Here is an 18,585-nt window from a genome sequence, read left to right as displayed (position 1 = left end):
CCCTTCAGTTTGCCTTCTCTGTAGGATTTGCTCCTGACAGCCTGACCCTGCTGTGCAAGAAGGTTCTGCCAAGAGGATCAGTCCCAGTTATGGGCACACTGGGCTATTCCCACTCCCTGGCAGGGTCCTGACCCTTCCCACAGCAGGGACCATCCTCGAAGGCAGGAAGGCACTGTCACTCTGGCAATTTATCCTCCGGTCTCACTCTGTTATCACAGCACCTCACAGAAGTTATTTTAGCTACAGAGCAGCTTTCTGGCTTCCTGTGTAGTTCCTTAGTGTTCTTCCTAATTGAGGGTTTTAACATTAACAGCCTTTAGCAGCTGTTCTTCTGCCGGAGGGGGGGGGGCACCAAATCTTTTATTCAAATTTCTTCTCTAAGAAGTGGAAACGTGACCCACATCCTAAGAAGATGTCCCTCAAGTGACAAGCCTTCCCCACTCTGTCACAGGCTCCTTTCAGCCACTGGTCCCACGATTTGCTGGATTCACCAGCCCATACATAATCCCCAGGCAAGAACCAGGGATATTGGGCTGAATATTTCCTACAGAACCAGGAAAGGGGCTCTGCATGGCTTGGGGGGAGCTGGAGTCTCCCAGTTCCAATGCTGGCCCATCAGTGCCCTCTCCCTGCTGTGCCCCCCTGTGAGAGAAACACTGACAAAATGGGGGGGTTCAGCAGGGGTCCATGGAGGGGCACAGCAGCAGCAGCAGGGGGCTGGGGGCCCTTCCCAACAGATGCTGCATGCAGCAGCCACCAAGGAAAATGGGATAGGAGGGGATTGTGGGACACACTGATGTTGGTGCCTACAGTTCCTGTCCAGCCAGGGTGGGATCTGCATGGCAAAAAGCTGCCTGAGCCCTCAGAAAAGAGCTAGGATTTACTTTTGTCAGAGCCTTGAGTGTTTTGAAGTCCAGAGAGTGGCAAGAAGCAACAAGCTCCACCAGTGCCCTGGGGAAATTGCAACAGAGTCACCAGTCAAAAGCATTCAAAGATCACAAACCAGACCCAGATGATCATGAATCACAGCTTAGAAACCGCAAATGGTTCTTAAGCCTCTTCCAAATAATGTCATTTACCAACAGGCTCCTTTGGGGTGGTTTGCGTTTCCCAGCTGCCTTCTGAACCCAGCAGAGAGAGCAGCAGAGCTCCTCGTGCAGTCCCACTCCTGGGAACTGTCAGGGGGATGCCAGGGAGCTGTGGTGACACCTGGCACAAGGTTACCCCTGCTGGTGGGGCTGTGGGAAGGGCTCTGTGGGAGACCCTGGTGTCAGCGAGGGTGGGCAAGGGGTGGCCCCTCGACAGGCTGAGCTGGGTGTGAAGGACAGCAGGGAGTCTCTCTCCTGGTTCCTACTCCCTCCAAGGCTCCTCTGGCCTCACCTGCTCCACACTCACCTTTGGAAGTTTGAGGGATGTCAGACAACAATTTTGTTTGAAAATGCTTCCTGTGCTTTTCATCAGGGAATGCACAGAGGTGATGTTAAGTGCACTAATGTGGTAAAACACCACAGGCTCCTTGGTCCACGTGTGTGGGCAATCCTGGAGCTCCAGACAGAGTAAGACCTACATCCCAATAATGCACAGGCAGTAAAGCTCTTAGGTGTCATCAATGTTTTAACGCCCCATTTAAATATTAATCTAATGGAACAGCATAAAAGCAATATCCCTGAAAGCACAGGGTCATTTAGTCCATTGCCCTGTTCTCAGGAAGAATCCAGAGACCTCCTCCAAGTGTTTTACTTCCCCAGTCCAGTGCTGACTTTCTCAGTCTCATAACATTAGTTCTAGTAATAATAATACATCATCATAATGCAAAGCTGGCCATCATGATAATTATTTATGACTTATGCTTCTGGCCATAACTGAGTGTTTCTGTAGAGGTTTTAATTATCATTTATGCATCTTTGTTCCACGTCCATAAAAATCCCAGGGCTCTGTATGCTCTGAAAGCTGAATTTATAGGATCCTGGGAATGGCAGAGCCTGGATCCAGTGAGAAAGGCTGCTCCTAACCACCAAAATGCCAGACCCAGTGAAAGGACATGAATGTCAGCAGGGCACAAAACGCAAAACTGAGTCCCAGCAGGTGGAACTGCAGCTCCCAGAGTAAAGGGGACTCATGTCAGCTGCATTTCTACCTGATCCATGATGGAGATGACTGGGGAGAGGTCTCTGGGTCTGAACCCCAGCTGGACAAGAGGCTGACACGGTGAGGGGGACAGCACACAGAGAGGAATTTGGGCTCTTGTGCCCCTCCCTCCCTTGCTCCACAGGGAGCTGCACTCGGGGCTGTCCAGCCCCAGGAGTGTCTGATCACCCTCAGTGCAATCCTGGAGGATCCTCAGGGAGAGCAGGACGTGGCCACCAGCAGCCCTGGGGTTCATCCTGAGCAGAGGAGCAGCAGAGCACAAAGCTCAGGGATGTCTCAGCTAAACAGGCAGATGCAGCATCATCAGCTGCCTCCAGCACACCCCTCACCATCTGCTGCTGGCAAACACCTCAGCACTGGAAGAGAGATGCCCCAAGTGCAGGCACTGCGAGGCTGCCTTGAGCTTGGAAGCAGGCTAGATTCCTTCCTCCAAAATACACAGAGGGAAAAATACAAGATGCAACATCCCCAAGTATTTCCTACAGAAACTACAGCATAACATAAGAATCTCGGCTGGTTTTTTAACTGGAAAACTAAGTTTCTTGGTAAGTGAGGCTTGAAACTGTGAGCCAGGGGCTTCCAGAAGCTCAGAAAATGGGGAGGAATGAAGAAAAGAGGATCTTGGCAGGGATGAATAAGGATAAGAAGGAAAAGCATACTGCAGGCAGCAGCCATGGGCTTTGGCAGCCACTTCCTCTTGTAGAAGGAAAAAACCCAATTTAAAAGCTGCTTGGGGAAAAGGAGGTTCAGCAGTGGATTTTTTCATTTCTGTTACCAGAGCAAAAGGACTGCTCCTCATATCCCTGATGGGCTGAAGACAGTGCCTTCACAGCAAAGCACCTCGCTCTCACAACCAGGCTGGAAACATACAAGGCATCAAAAATAATGTCACATTTATTAGGGAAGCAATTCAAGTGCAAAACTCACCGAGGGATACAGAGAGCTGACTACATGCAGAAATCAAAGGGAACCCTTGATGGAAAAGAAATGTTTAGCCACTATGTTCAAAGGCTCCCTAAATCAAAGACAAACTCCTTCTTTAATCAAGGCCATTGACCGAGGCTGAAAGCACAGAGAAGTGCCAACAATTCCCGCAGCGTCGCTTTTCACAGCAAGGCTGCAGGTGCTGATGCTCTTATACCCTGAATTCTTCCCCCAGCATCCTGTATCCGTGTCCTGCGAGCAGCTCTTGGCACTCAAAACACAGCAGTTTTGTGGGGGCAATAAACCTCAGCCATCAGCCATCCAAACATCCCAGTGCCCCTGTTTTAGCTGCAGGAAACTTTCATCCTCTGAGCTTGAGGAGTCATTAGGAGAAGGAGCAAGTGTTAATTGGGCTGTATCTAATCTCAGCCCGACCCAGGGGTCAATAGCTGTTAGCTAAAGTTTATCAGTAGTGTTTGGCCATCATTTATCAGCTCTGGGGAGGCTGGGCTGGGACAGGTGTGCAGCGTGCTGACGCACAGACAGGGTCAAGGAATATTGATTTTCCCAGCCGGAGCGGATGCCCGCGACTAACGAGCGCACGTTTGTTGTGGTTAAAGCCCCCAGCAGCAACACGAGATGCTGCTAGGGAAAGAGCTGGCCAAGAATGAAGTGCACTTTTATGAATGGACTTGTGAAATAACGTGGATCTCACAGTGCCTTGTGGCAGCACAGCTCTGAGGAAGAGCCATCATTGGAAAAAGGATCAGTGTTTCCCACCTCTGCTGAGCTTTATGTTCAGAATCAGAGTCCAGCAATGTTATCCCCAGCTCTGTCTCGTGTCTGTTACTTGTTTTCCCTTTCCTCCCAAAATCTCTTTTTTATAAGTCTGTGAAAAACTCACTGCTCATTTTAAAATCTCTCTACAGATCACAGGAAGAAGAAATGTTGTCAGAAATTAGAGCTTTATTTCATAATTTGCATTAGTTTTCTCTTCCTATCCTCACCTTTCTAATTTTTTTAATAGGCATTTTTTTCCTGTGGAGCTAAGCAGGCTGAGAGCACTCCACTGGAAAAAATCTCATCTCCTCTATTTGTCCAAAATGGCACAATGAGCTGTCTAAAGAGCTTCAGCGTCCTCTAGCCATATGTTTCATCGAAATCAGAAGTATAATACTGTTTTTCCTATTTCTGGGCCAGTTCTGGGAACAAATAATTTATCAATAGCCATTAGTGCTGCCAATGGAACTCACGGGAGTAGCTAGAAATGCCAAATATTTCTGGGGTTGTGATGAAAGTCATTTGCAGTATATATGGTTTTGTTGATCAACTGGCTTACAAAGTGATGGAAAATATTACAAAAGCCTGACAAAAACTTTGACAAAATGATTTCAAGAAATTATGGGGAAATGTGAAAATCTCCTAGTCCTGGAGACTGGGTTAGCCAAGGACCACAGAGGGGCTGTTGCTTCTCTGCCGGTTTCTGACAGCTTTTGTGGAAAATATCAGTTCATTCAGTCTTGTTATGAACCTCTGCAAGTATAAAGACTCCACAGCTTTTTTTTGGTCCAGCAGCAGTGTTTGCCCACCCTCATGGTGAATGGTTTTTTCCTGTTATCCCGTTGGGATAACCCTTCCTGCAGCTTCCCTGCCATCTCCCACCTTTGCTGTTCAGGTCTGGGAGGGCTTTGGCTCTGTCTTCTCCCCATGTCCTGCCAATCCTTCAGCTCCTCACACCAGCTCTGCAGCCAGAACAATGCACCCAGAGCTCACCTGGACTGCAGCCAGCTTTCTAAAGAGCCAGTTTCAGAAATCATCCCTTGAAACTCACCTGAGGGAAAGGGGCAGACAATCACAGAATGGTTTGAGTTGGAAGGGGCCCTAAAGATCATCCGGCCCACCTCCCTGGCATGGGCAGGGACACTTTACCCTAGACCAGGCTGCTCCAAACCCTGTCCAGCCTGCCATGAACACTTCCAGGGATGGAGCAGCCACAGCTTCCCTGGGCAATGGACAGTAGCTGCAGGCAGGCAGGATCTTTTATGCAAACAGCACCAGGCACTGGAGATCCAGGCTCCTTATCAAGAGTGGCTCACACCAGAGCTCTTAAGTTACCTCACACACACTTCAGAGTGAGATCCAGCCCTGGACAAGGGACATGTGGTCCTTGGGAGCAGAGACAGAGCTGCCTGAGCTGAGCAGAAGGACAGATCAGACTGGATCATCCCCCCTGAGTCTGTGACCCCGAAAGGACAGGGACCATATGCTTCCCATCTGGTTAAGCTCCGTGGAAGAGGGAGTGGGCACAGGGTGCTGCTTTGAGTTGGAGAAAGGGGGAGTGATTTGCTGGAGGAGATTGAAATCTGTGTTTGCCCAATTATCAGCCGCAGTGCTTAATCACTCTGCCCTGGATCTCCCGGCAGCCGCAGGGGCAGTCGGATGTGGGGGCGGGAGGCAGATAGGATTTAATAAAGAAGCAATTTTATGAAGGAATACTTCGCTTTTGGCATTTTCTGTAGGAGTGGGAAAAATGATCCTTTTTTCTTCGGTAATGCCAGGGAAAGCAAGAAAAGCAGAGCTCCATGTTTCAGCTCCTGGGCACTCGAGTCTCTCTCCAGCTCTCGTTGCCTCTCCATCCCATGGAGATCCTGCAAGAGACCCAAGGAGAGGGGCATGAAAGATCAGGGGAGAAAGGAGCCGGCACCCCCTGCACTGACCCAGGGTCACCTGCAAGGGACAGAGCCCCAAGGTGACCAGAGCTACCACAGTCCAGTTCCCAGCAGCCACGTGCCATCACCCAGTAAGTCACAGCAGACAAGGGAAAGGTTTCCATGGGCTGAGCCCGTGGGGTTTGGTGTCACTGAGAGGTGGGAGAGCAGAGGCAAGCAGGCCAGGAGCTGGGCTGGGAGCTTCCACACCAGGCTGGGAACTCCACCCCAGCCAATGCCAGCCAGGAACCCTCACAAACACAGAGCCTGTCCCCAGCACATTCATCATCCTCCTCAGGAAGCATTTGATTGGCATCCAGTCACGGCCTCTTCTGAACAACCCAACAAGCTCTGATTTATGTGATGTCTTTGTCTTTAGACACTGCTGTCAGCAATACCCAGGCTCAGGCAAAGCTGCAGATGCCTGTAGATTTCCAAAGGTCTCCCTCATGGACACGCTGCCCTTGCTGAAGGATAACAAACAGAAGCTTTAGTAAAAGTAGAAATGATGATTTGGTAGTGTTATCCTGTAGCTATGCCCAGCCCCCTCCCCAGAAACCAGAGGTCCCAAGTCCAAGATTTCCAGAACAGAAGAGAAAACAAATTGATATGCTGTCCTGGACTCCAGAGATTCTCCTGCAGCTGGAGAAAATATGTGATGCTTTCTCAGCAGCTACTCACAGAATCCCTTTTCCTAAACTGTCAGAACGTTCAATATCTCCCATGTACCCAAAGCAACAGAATAGCTTTCTCAGCATTAAATGGGAAAGAATCCAAGACAAAAATCACTACCGACCAAATTATGGTTTGGGTTGGGTTTTTTTCCTGCAGGAAAAATCAATGTTTGAGCAGTATTCCCTGGACAGAGCTGATCCCTGCACACTGCTCTCACCTTGCTAATGCAAAAAGGCTTGGTCTGTCTCGCACACCTTTCAAAACCACCTTGGATACCATGGACAAGGTCTTGGCTACACCTGCAAGATCCAGGCCTGGCAGGTAGCACAAATTTAGGCATTTTAACTTTTAAATCCAACACAAGCAGCATTTTGCACCCAAAAGAGCTTTGAGCATCTTGGGAACTGGTTTTTGTGGCATCTCTAGGTTTGACATTTGCATCAGCCTTTCTCCAAATTTCACTCATCCCACCCACTGCAGGGCAGCAGCAAAGTCCCCCGCTGCCTTGCTGTGATCCTGAGCACGGAGGAGCCTCTGGTGCCTGTCCTTCATGAATCCCAAGGAAAGTCCCTAAAACCTCCACCAAGGGACCAAGCTCAGAGATGCCACCAGCACAGGGCCATGGTGCAGGTCTTGGTCACGGTCATTCCTTGGTGAAAGGGGCTGGGACTGCACAAGGAGCTCTGCTCCTGCTTTAGCCCATCCTCTGCTTCAAGAGAAGGCTGGAAAATGTGAACCATCCCTAATGAGCTTGTTGGGAAAAGCCATTATTTGGAAGAGGTTTAAGAACCATTTGTGACTTCTAAGCTGTGATTCATGATCATCTGGGTCTGGTTTGTGATCTTTGAATGCTTTGGACTGGCGACTCTTTTGGTTTCCTGGGGCACTGGTGGCTTTGTACATCAAGTCTCCACAAAAAAAACCAAATTCCCGCCCTGGTTACAACAAGGGATCCTCCAGCTTGTCATGGAGAGACCATCACAGTGAAATAGGTAGTTTCCCGTATTTTTAATTGCCCTGCAATGTAATTTTTTATCCCTTTGCAACACTTTACCACTGAAATGAATGCAACTTGAAAACACTCAGGTTTGGCCAAAAGACAATACAGAAATTCATCCTGCAGAAGGAGAATCACCTCTTCCTGCTGCTCCACCTGGAGGCAGACCTGGCTGTTCAACTTGCCCCCTTACCCACTGCCCCTTCCCCTCATGCCTTGTGCAGCATCAATTCTCTCTCCAAGTGCTCCCAGCATCCAGGAGGAGACACCACCAGCAGCTGCAGAGATCTTGTGTCCTAGCCCTTGTGTGGTGGCCACCACCCAACAAGGTGGCCAAGGGGACACCATCCCATGCCAGCCCCTGCTTTGCGACCCGCCTGTCCCCTCCAATTCTCCACGACAGGCTCAGCAAGTCACACAGCATGGCTGGCAGAGCCACCTGACTCATTTCTCTCTACTCCTCCAGCTGATGTGTTTGGAGGAACACGCTGCTCTGACAAGGTGACACATCCTGAGAAAGCCCACACTGCCGAGGACGGCACCAGGAGCACCCAGTGCAGTAGCAGCTCATAGCTCTTTTTCATTCCTCCCCAGTCAAACGAGCCCCAAGCATTTCTGTTTGATTTTCCTGAAGGATATCGAATTGTTGTCAGTCAGGAGAGAGGAGCCGTGAAATCCCGTTTTTGAAGGCATCTCATAAAGACACAGCTGTCAGTGGAGATGCTTGGAAAGGAAAAGCATTTGCTAACGGAGAAACTGCATTAAAACCCAAGTGTGCCTGCTGTTCAGCTGCAGCCTATGCTGGAATCTTCTTTTGGCAGAGGCAACTGCCCTTGAGTCTGTTGGTTTGGCTCAATTCGTTGTGGAATAATTAAGTTCAGTCCATTGCACTCCATAATCTGGAGTTTCTTCAACCTTCCTCAGTAGCAAAGTACTTAATCTCATCCAGCTCTGGGAGCAGTTGGGAACATTAAAATCAGCCAGTGCAAAGCTATCAGGAGCCTCAGCAGTAAGAGGATGAAGAGAGAAGTGTCCAGGAGGCAGGGGAAGGTCAGCAGCCTGCCTGTGCTTGGATGCCTCTGACTTCTGGAGGAAGGAGAAAACCATGGCATTACACACCCTGAAATGTCCCAGGAGCCAACACGTTGCCACCTGCAGAGCATAAACAGTGAGGATGTACCCGTCAAGCTCAAGTCTGGAAAGGCGCCTGGATGTTTCCAAGGAATCTGAGGAAAAACGTTTCTGTTCCTGGACAATCAAACTATCACATTTCCTGGCTACAGCAAGGATCTTGAAACTGAAAAATGTGTTTTACCAGGAGTGGGCATGCCCCAAACATGGGTAATCAGACAAATTCTGTTCAGTACTGTTCTATTTACACGGCTTAGATTGAAGAGGAAAAAAAACAGGGGACAATGTTGGATGAGGTGAACCTCTTTTAGCTATAAAAAATTATCATCCCTCCTTCCCTTGCTCCTCAGAGGGTGGTAACACCACCTGAACCATTGTCCCAGGCATGCTAAAGGATTGTTGCCTGCTCAGAGGTCCACTAACACCCACCCCCCAGCTCCTGAGAGCTGCTGAGCAGGTCATACCCAAATCCAGCTTTACTCTCTGAATTAATAAAATAAGAGATGCCACTAGGAGCAGTTCTTTCTGCCTCATGTTGCAGGTCAGCCCAGGGAGAGCAGAGGGAAACCCAGTCAAGAGGGAGGAATCTCCCCATGACCACTGAAGCAAAATCAAAAGAGATGTTTATGGCAGGGGAAAGCATCCTCCAGAGCCACGCTGGGAATGGGGCATCCCTTGGACAATGGAGCAGCTGCCAGTGGAGCTGAGATTTCTCCCTCTCAAACAGCTCCTTGAATTGCTCTTGGCATTGACTTTTTCCTGTTCAGCTAATTAAAAATCTGTCTTTGAGTCATAAGCCCCCATTAGTAATAATTTGCTTTGCACTTCTCCAGTGATTTATGGCTGAGATATCAAAGTGCTTTAGAAACATTAATTAATCCTTCTAATCCCCGAGGGACTGATCCACTCTCTGCAATGCACCACTGGTGGTGTAACTGTGGGAAATCCCCAGGGTTTACTCCCAACTGCAGGCAGGGAGAGGGGAAGGGAGCAGCGTCTGACCCAGCAGCTCATTTCAGCTGCTGTCTGCAATCAGAGATGTGCAGTCAAAACAGCAGCACTGGATCTGTAGCCACGAGCAAGCCCAAGGCACAGGCAAGCTCTGTGTGCTCTCCAGAGCAATCCTTGCTCCCATTCCTGCCTGCCCAAGGAGGGAAGGGGAGCTGCAGCCCCCCAGCTCTGCTCTGTGGATCACAGCAGGAAAGCTGTGTGTGGATCAAAGCCATCTTCACCCAGAGGTGGCTTCAGCAGAGAGCTTCACCCTGCACGTGGCAGCAGCAGGGTCACTAATCAAAGCCACAGTGCTGCTAACTGCATTTCCCTTCCTGTCCTGCCCATTTCTCCCATCTTGGTTCTTTGTACAACGTTGCTTTATCACAGGAGCGCAGACCCAGGGCTGACCCCACACCTGGGACAGGGCCCCAGTCCTTGCTGCAGATAAGGATGATTTCCTCCATTGGCTTGGGAGAGGCTTTCATCCTTGCGCCCTCCAATGAGCCAGTTGCCACCTGGTGCTGTCCCCGTACTTTGAATGTTGTCACCACAGGACTGCAGGGTGGGGCTGGCTGTGTGGTGTGGTGCCAGGAGTGGGGAAAGGTATAAAGGTCCCAGCAGAGTGCCAGAGACAGGATCTCTGAGACACTCAGGAGTATCCCAGTTTCTCTCTGCTGCGCTCAGTAAAACATCACCTCGACCATGAAGGCAGCTGGTGTTTTCCTGCTCCTCTCCCTGGCACTCTTCTTCTACCAAGGTGAGTACAACATTTTTCCTAGGAGCTATTTCCTCTCCTTGCTAAAGCTCCCAGGTCTGCCACATGAGAAGGTGAGAGTGGGAAGAGACCAGCTGGTGCTTGGACCTTGCTGTGGCCCTGGGCAGGGAATGCTGCAATGGCCAATGTGCATTAAACCTGTACCTGGCTGTGAGCAAACCCAAAACAAAGGCTTTGAAAGGCAGCACTTGCTCCCAAAAATGAACAGACCTGCTGCTCTTTCTTCAGGGGTAGGGTTTGTCCTGTAACTGGTGATTTCTAGGACAGTGTGATCCTTTCATAGTGAATAAGTGCTATTCTGGTTTCAAAAAAGCAAATTCAAGAAGACAGGAAATGAATCTATGCAAGGGAAAATGCAGCTCTCACTACCAAAGCCAATGTTTAAGCCAACTGTGTTTTCAAAATCCCATATGGTGCAGAGGGATGAGAACATGAGCTGTTGCTGCTCCTCAGGTCCTGCTTTAGTGGGCTCATTCCAAAGAGGAGGGTGCTTCTGGAGCAGGTCCTCTGTCATCCTGTTTACTGCACAGAGGCTGCCATTGCAGGGCGGTCTGAGCACAAAACCTGGGCTCATTTCAGATGAACTGAGCACGTAGTGAGCTGCAGCTCCTGGGTCTGGACCAGTGTTAGCCCAAAGTAAAACCCTTGAACAATTAAACAGTGTGGCTACCAGCTCCTCAGCACCAAAATGCCTCACTGCTACTGGGCCATGCTGGTTGTTAGTGCAGATGTAGTATAAACCCTCCATGTAGATGACTTCTGGGTTTATAAAAAAAAAAAACAGGATCTTCTTCTCAGTTCTGCCTTTTGCTAAAAAATTCAGGTTGTTTTTCAAAACACACCCACCACGTGTTCCACCCTTGTGATTCCAGCTGCCAGCTCAGGGCCAGCGGCTCCACGGGGAAGCCCAAAGTCATGGCTTGATCCCACCAGCTTTGATGTGAGACCTTAGGGTCACCTTCTAGCAGAGACTTTAAACAACTTGTCTTTTGCTCTGCTTGCTTGTGGTAAAAACTGAGTAAAAGTAGAAAAATCGCCCTGGATTTACTCCAGCACCTGTCCAGTGCCAGCAGGAGTTTCTCAGGTACTCATGAACATGTGGTAAGACAGGACAAAAGCCACCTTAGCTCCCTGACAGCTGGCAGGTGACATCTCTAGAAGTGCATTTTGCCTTGGCAGGGCCTTGCACCATTACAGTGTTTCTGCCAAGAGAAGGAGGGTGACACAGCAGGGAAGGATTCAGCTGAAAAATGTGGGTGATCCAAGGGAAAGAATTATTTTCTTGGACAAAGGTGTTTAAGTGAAGACATACAGTCCTCAGCCTAAACTGCCTTTATTCTGTCCCCCTTGAAACCAGCCCGAGTCATGCGTGCTAAGGTGTCTTCTCTCTCCCTCTCTCCCTTTCTGTTTCTCTCTCTCCTCTTCCTCTAGGAAACGCCGAGATGGATGCAGCTGCTTTCAGAGGAACAGAGGTGAAGTTTCCTCTTTTATGTAGCAAAAGTGAGACAGCACTAACCCAAACACTGGGGAGCCATCATTGCTAAATACAGCGAAGCAGACTGGGTGGACAGCCCAAAAATGCCAGTGCCTGGGAACCCCCTTCCACCTGCAGTGCCACAGCAAGATCCCAGTGATGGTACTGGTTTTCCACTGCATTGCCCCCAACCACTGAAAGAAAAGTTCCTAAAAAGCCAAATATTGCTGTTACCTGCCAAGAAAGTCAGGAGTCCCCTTAGTCTCTGGCTTGCAAGTGTGAGGACAGATATTGCTGTGGCATAAAAATAAAAATTGGGAAGAACTTGCTGAGGCAGTGCCCATGGAGCACTATTTAGACTGTAAATCCTAAGGGTGTGCAGCAGGGCCAGGTGGAGTTCAGCTGGCCAAGGGGCACGGTGGCAGATGGTCCCAGTGTTTCTGAGAGCTCACAGCAGAGCTCTGAGGATGGCTTATGAAGACAGACAAAATGTGCACCTCTCTGGGAAAGCAAAGCTCCTTTGGTAAATTGAGAACAGGCTTAACATTTTCAAAATTAACCTTTTGTGTCTCCAGCCTTCTTGTGAGAATTTCAACCTGGGAAGAGGGTGTACCAGGGAGTTTGACCCCATCTGTGGCACGGATAACCTCCTGTACAGCAACGAGTGCCTGTTGTGCCTTCACAACCTGTGAGTATCTGGAACGGCTGCAAGTCCAAATGCCACACAGATGAGGGCTACCACACATATCTGGGATTTCCTAGAAAGAAAGCTGTCTGCATGCAGCTGGGTGGAGCTTGGGCAGGGAGCCCAGCACATCTGGCACAGATCTGGCCTCCTGCACAGCTGCTCGGAGCATGTGGACTCCAGCTGAGGAACGGGCCCGTGCGTGTGGCTCGCAGCACACACGCTGCCCACAAGCAAAAATCTCCCCATACCTGCAGCTGCCAAGCAGCAGCAAGAGCTGGCAGGCATCCAGGATCTCAGACAAATGGCAACGTCCTCGAAGTCTGCCCAGATCTAGCACACGGGCTGAAGAATATTTTTCCAGATGACCTCAGATGTGTGGTGGCTGAGGAAAAAACTGTGTTTTTTCACCCCAGAAATTTATAGCTGAGCTCTGCTTTCTGTCTTCTCTGCATATGAAAGGACACAATTTGCTCTGGGTATTTTTAAGAATGAGTTTTATATTTAAGCTGTGCTGATGCCAGATTGCACTGTTCTAGCAGAAGGCCAGGTCCAAATGCTAAGGGTGTCTCTGGCAAGACTTGATACATTTCATCTGGCTTGGGCCCTAGGTAATTTAAAATATATTTGTACATTGGAAGCACTCTGTGTCAGACAAGTGAAGGAATTACTTCCAACTCAATGCTATTAAGTGGTTCAAAAATCTCTTTTGGGAAGATTGAGTCTTATCTGGAGCCAGATGCCCCAGTCTGCAGGGCTAAGGGAGCTTCACCCTTGACTTCACCTGGTGTAGGCAGGGATTTTTGGTGATCAGGCTCACAGGCCATCTGCCATCAGCAGAGACATTTGTAGCAGAAGCTCAAAGTCCAGCTTTTCTGTCTCTGGACGTGTGGGTTTGTGGAGCCAAATTCTGCTTTCAGGAGCATCGCCTCCCTGCTAACTCTGCAGGAGCAAGGAACAGAATCCAGATCACCAGGAAGAAAAAGAGCCTGGATAAATATTGTCAATTGGGTTGTCCCCTCTTTGCTTCATTAACCCAGGCTGCTGCCACATATTCTGCTCAAATGCTGGTTCACCTTTCAAGGCTGAGCATGATGCAGTCGGGCAGAGAGAGGCTGAGTGGGATCTCCTCAGCAAAGGCACCACAGTTAATGACCCAGCACGGCCTGGCAGGGTGGTAATGACCCTGCTGGAAGCCAGCAGCCCAGCACCAGCTGTCCCTGTATTGTGCAACAGATGGGGGTGGGAGGTTCATCAGACACAACATCATTAGGGCTTTGGCCATGGACCAGGAGCAGGGTAAAGTGAGCAGGGAAGGCTCCACAGTCAGCTGTGCAAAGTGGCATCCAGGATGCTCCATCTCCCCAGAGCAGAGAGCAGCTTCACAGGGGATGGAAGCTCACAAGAAGGCAAACTGGGGTACAAGAAAGGGAAAGACTGAGCTGGTGGTGGATTCAGGGCCGAGAAGGAGTCAGAGGAGGGATGGGATGGATGAGAAGCTGGTGCTGCATCCGACTTGTGTTGACAGGCGCTGCATTCCCAGAGCTCCTAAAACTCCTGCTTGTGCAAGCTCTGAGCAGCTGCAACTGGAAACGTGCTGCTCCTGTGGGTCACAGCCCTGAGCCTTGCAGCTCCCCTGTTCTGTTCCCAAGTGATGGAATTCTGAGGTTAGGAACAGCCTTGTGGTCTCCTGGCCAGGGCCATCTGGGCTCTGAAGCTTTATTCAGGACTCTGCCTGGTGCCAAATATCTTGGGGGAGAGATAAACGGAGTGTCCTCATCTCTAAAGCCTTGGTCCATGGGGACAATTCAGCCAGGAGGCAGGATGAAGTGTCATTTGCAGTTTTCTGTGTGCAACTGGCCTGACAAGAGCTGGAAGCCTGCGAGGAGTCTGGGAATAACTGAGCATCTGGCGGGTCCCTGTGGCAGCAGTGGCTCGCTTGTCGCCTGTGGTCACTTCACTGTGACCAGCATGCAAAATGCTTTTTGCAAAAGGCAGATCATTTTACCAGCATTTCTCTAACGCACCTGAGAAATGGATCTGTCTTTCCAAAGAGGAGAATATCATGATTCCTTGTGAAAATGGAACCATTCAGAAGAATCATGTCCACTGCTGGGCAAAAAGAAGAAAATAGTTTTTTAAAGGTACCTTTTTTATATATTTTCCTCACTTTTGCTGCAGAAGCAATCCGGAGGGGAGGCTGGGAGCAAGCCAAACCCAAGTGAGACACAGTGGCAGTCTTTTGTTTCTAAAACCCTACAAAACAAAATCATAGCCTTTATTGTCTGCAGTCAGACAGGCATTAGAGGTGTCTCAGTGCTGTCCTGCAGCACGGAGGTGAATTATCCTGCCAGGAGGTGTCAGAAAGCACTCTTGAGCTTATTGGAATTAATTAACACATGTCCATGGTAACCCTGAACTCCCTGTCAAGAATATGTGGCCTTGCTTGCTGTGAATAACACTTAGATGATGATTTAAGCAGTATTTTCCTTTCTTTCTGCCTTTCTCCTCTGAGCCAGGCTCTGCTGTGTCTCAGGGACCCGAGGGCAGCCCCCCAACATTTTTAACCTCTCTTGCAGGCAAAGAAGTGACCACGTGCGCATCAAGAACAGAGGAATGTGCCAAACTCCCCGCAACAACTTCGCTTAAACTGAGATGAGAGTTGAGAGCACAAAGCTGTCCCCTCACCCGCTCAAACCCCAATAAAATGGAAGCATCGCCACGTCTTGTGCTGGGATTTCTTACACACACAGCAATCCCCTTTCCCCAACACTTAGAGCACCTTCCTGAAAAATGAGGTTTGTTCTGGTGATGCCTGTAAAGAGCTGTGAGCAAATTACTGACAGAGCCCCAGGAAGAAGGTTGGGACGTGCCCAAGGAGAGGGCCAGGCTCTGGAAGAACAGGGAGGCTCTTTTTTTGCATCAAGAATTTTGTTTTCCTTTCCTAGACTTCCAGTGCTCGAGCAATAGATTTTTAGCATTCTCATGACCTGCAACTGCATTTGCTAAATACAGAGCACTAAAGCCCTTGCTCCAGAGCCTTTGCCAGGAGAAAGAACCCAATAAGTCATATCCATGCTGACGCATCTCCAACCTTGTCCATATGCCAGTGCCCTATGACATGGCCCCTGTGCACCAGGAGCATCACACTTGTACTGCAGGTCACAGCTACCCAGCGCCTTAAAAAACCAAAAAGATTCTATTTTTCCAGGCAAAATTCTAATTTTTTCCCCTCTACCGGCCTTGGTGAGATTTGCTGCTGGCACTGACAACCTGGCCTGAGGGCTGTGGGCTGGCAGGATGGGAGACGCCTTTCCAAGAAGGATTTGAAGGTGCTGGTGGATGAGAGGCTGGACATGAGCCAGCAGTGTGCACTCCCAGCTTGGAAACCAGCATTGTCCTGGGCTGCATCCAAAGCAGTGTGGGCAGCAGGGCGAGGGAGGGAATTTGGCCCCTCTGTTCTGATGGGACCCTCCTACAGTGCTGCACCCAGCTCTGGGGTCCCCAACATGAGGGAAACTTGGGCCTCTTGGAGCAAGTCCAGAGGAGGCCACGAAGACACTCCAAGGGCTGGATCCCCTCTGCTATAGACACAGTCTGAGGGAATGCTCAGCCTGGAGGGAATGTGCAGCCTGGAGAAGAGAAAGCTCCTGGGAGACTTTAGAGCCCCTTCCAATGTCTAAAAGGACTCCAAGAGAGTCTTTTTACAGGGGCTTGGAGTGACGGGACAAGGGAGGATGGCTTCAGACTGACAGAGGGCAGGGTTAGGTTAAATACTAGGAAGTTTTTTTGCCATGAAGGAGGTGAGCAAGTGGAATAGGCTGCCCAGAGAAGTTGTGCATACCCCATCCCCGGAAACATTCAGGATCAGGCTGGAGGGAGCTCTGAGCCCCCTGGCCGAAGATGTCCCTGCCCACGGCAGGGGGTTTGGACCAGAAGCCCTCGGAAGGCCGTTCCGCGGCCCCGCGGCGGTGCGCGGCGCGGGGTGCGGGTCCTGCCGGCAGCGCGGGAGGAGCTCTCGGCGCTGGAGGCCGCTGTTGCTCCGCCGCAGCCGCCGCCGCTGCCGGAGCAGAGCCCGCAGCTGGACCCCGCAGCTGGATCCCGCAGCTGGATCCCGCAGCTGGATCCCGCAGCTGGCGGGGGATGCGCGGCCCCCGGGCGGGGAGCGGCGCTGGCCCCGCGGGCGGTGCTGCCCCTGCCAGCCCTGCCGGGAGGCTGGAAGCGATGAAGTGGGGTGGCCGAGGCGCTCGGCCTCGCCACGTCGCTGTCCCCCTCCCCGGGAGCCGCTGGCAGCTTTGGGGGATGCTGCGCCCAGGGGGCTGCAAGGACAAGAGCGGCCCCGGCGGGTGCGCCCTGCGCTGGAGGGATGTGCCCGTGTCTGCCCGGCTGCAGCACTGCCAGCTGCTCCCTGGAGAGCTGGGCACTCCCCTGCTTGTGCCAAAGGGCTGTCCTGAGTCAGCCCAAAACAGCCTGGGACGGAGCATTTGGAGTTGGGGATCAAACCTTCGTGGGGTTCCCTATGACTCATAGCCCTTCTGTTGGTATTTGGGGCAAACCCAGTGCTTTGTTCTTAGGAAATACTGGACTTCATTGTGGGTAGAAAGATGAGTTTTCTTTATGAAGTGGCTGAAACAAACACCAAAAAAAAAAAAAAAATTAAAAAAGCATGATCCATCTGAGAGAGCTCCAGTGCTCATTTCAGATTTTCAGATTTCAAATGCGGCCAGATGCAGCTGGAGGGGGGGAAGCACAGGCTCCTCTTCTCCTCTTCTCAGATCTGCCAAAGAGTGTCTGCAGTCGAGGGAGAGATGAAAAACGACTCACTTTGCCCACATGTAAAATTAATGCACTAAAGGTGGTAGTCCCAAATAGGCTTGGGACTGTGAATTGCCTTGACATCTTTGCACACAGGGGATCCTGGAAGGATGCTTCCCACAGCTGGGATATTGCTGATTCTGCTGCATCATAAGAAATGGAGCATAGCTTTTATCCAGGGAGATCTCTGCCAGTGAGGCTGGCAGGAGGGGAGACTGATCCTCCCTACATTTCTTTCACTGCTCTTGCATTTTTTGGCATGGCTAAACCCACCTTAGCCCCAAACTCATCCCAGGTGATTCCTCCTACCCAGAAGAACACTGAAATGTGCACTGAGGCCGGTTTATGCCAAGCAAAACATCTTTCCTGCCCATGCCATTTCTGGGAAACATCAGCCAGTGTTAGCCAAGAGCGTTTCTTTGATGAAGTGAGGTGCTGACCGAGCCTGCAGAGCAGCAGGTCTCGTCAGCCGCACGGCTGAGCACAGCCTGCATCTCCCCAGGCACTGTTCTGATGAGAACTGGCATTCCTGCTAAATGTCAGCCACATCCGTTTCACAGCAAGGTCCATATCAGCCTGCAGATTATGGGAAGCAGCAGGCCAGGGGCCACTCTGTTGTTCTGCACAGCAGGGGCACATCAGGCAGAACCAGTGGCAAGTGTCCAGGAGGGAATGGTTCCTGTCCATATTTCAACTGTGGCTTGAACAAGGGCAAATCTGAGGTGCAGGTGCAAAGTTTAGACTCGTCCTCAAAAGCCAGTCTTCTGCCCCCAAAAGAGTTTTTCGCTGAAGCTGAGGAAGGGAATGCTTCATCCAAGCTGTTCCTCTGCCATCTGATCCCCAGCAGAACCTGGAGCTGTCCTGCCAGCAGCAAGCCTGACTTTTCTGAGACACCAGCTTGCTTCCCTGTGTCTCCATGATGCTGTTTCCAGTGATGGTGAGCTGGCAGGGACAAAGCAAAATGGACAGTGACAGGAGCAATGGCTTCAGTTCTTGGTTTCTTTGTCTAAATCGCTGCAGCTCTTCGGGCTCCTTCCCAGGGTAGTGCTTCTGGCCATGTGTTTGGAGCCCTGAACACGTTTTGAATGATGCAGCGAGGGAAAAAGAGGATTTGCCAAATCAGAGGAAGGGCTCAGGCATCCACATCCTCTCTCTTTCCCTTCTGGCTGCTCCCAGAGGGCTCAGCCAGGGCAAAAAATGAAAAGGCCAAGAGCACGTGGTGGGCGAGGAGAATCCCTAAGGATGGTGCAAAGGGCTTGG

General features: G+C 50.6%; 1 protein-coding gene across 1 annotated transcript; it reads left to right on the top strand.

Moving 5' to 3' along the window:
* The first annotated feature begins 10,085 nt into the window (after positions 1–10,085).
* LOC121332450 (pancreatic secretory trypsin inhibitor-like) lies at positions 10,086–15,232 on the top strand. The gene is made up of 4 exons (XM_041397906.1): positions 10,086–10,333; positions 11,783–11,823; positions 12,401–12,513; positions 15,090–15,232. The coding sequence occupies exons 1-4, from the start codon at positions 10,279–10,281 to the stop codon at positions 15,157–15,159; spliced, it is 279 nt and encodes a 92-aa protein (XP_041253840.1). The 5' UTR covers positions 10,086–10,278; the 3' UTR covers positions 15,160–15,232.
* Positions 15,233–18,585: the final 3,353 nt, after the last annotated feature.

Source organism: Onychostruthus taczanowskii, unplaced genomic scaffold, assembly GCF_017590055.1.
Source record: "Onychostruthus taczanowskii isolate IOZ18803 unplaced genomic scaffold, ASM1759005v1 scaffold14, whole genome shotgun sequence".
NCBI classification, from domain to species: Eukaryota; Metazoa; Chordata; class Aves; order Passeriformes; family Passeridae; genus Onychostruthus; species Onychostruthus taczanowskii.
This window is presented reverse-complemented; position numbering and strand designations above follow the sequence as displayed.

Excerpts from the sequence above, each read along its gene's own strand:
- LOC121332450 (XM_041397906.1), top strand. The coding sequence starts at position 10,279 with ATGAAGGCAGCTGGTGTTTTCCTGCTCCTCTCCCTGGCACTCTTCTTC. Across the intron at positions 10,334-11,782 it reads GGCACTCTTCTTCTACCAAG|GAAACGCCGAGATGGATGCA; the intron begins GTGAGTACAACA and ends CTCTTCCTCTAG. Across the intron at positions 12,514-15,089 it reads CTGTTGTGCCTTCACAACCT|GCAAAGAAGTGACCACGTGC; the intron begins GTGAGTATCTGG and ends CCTCTCTTGCAG.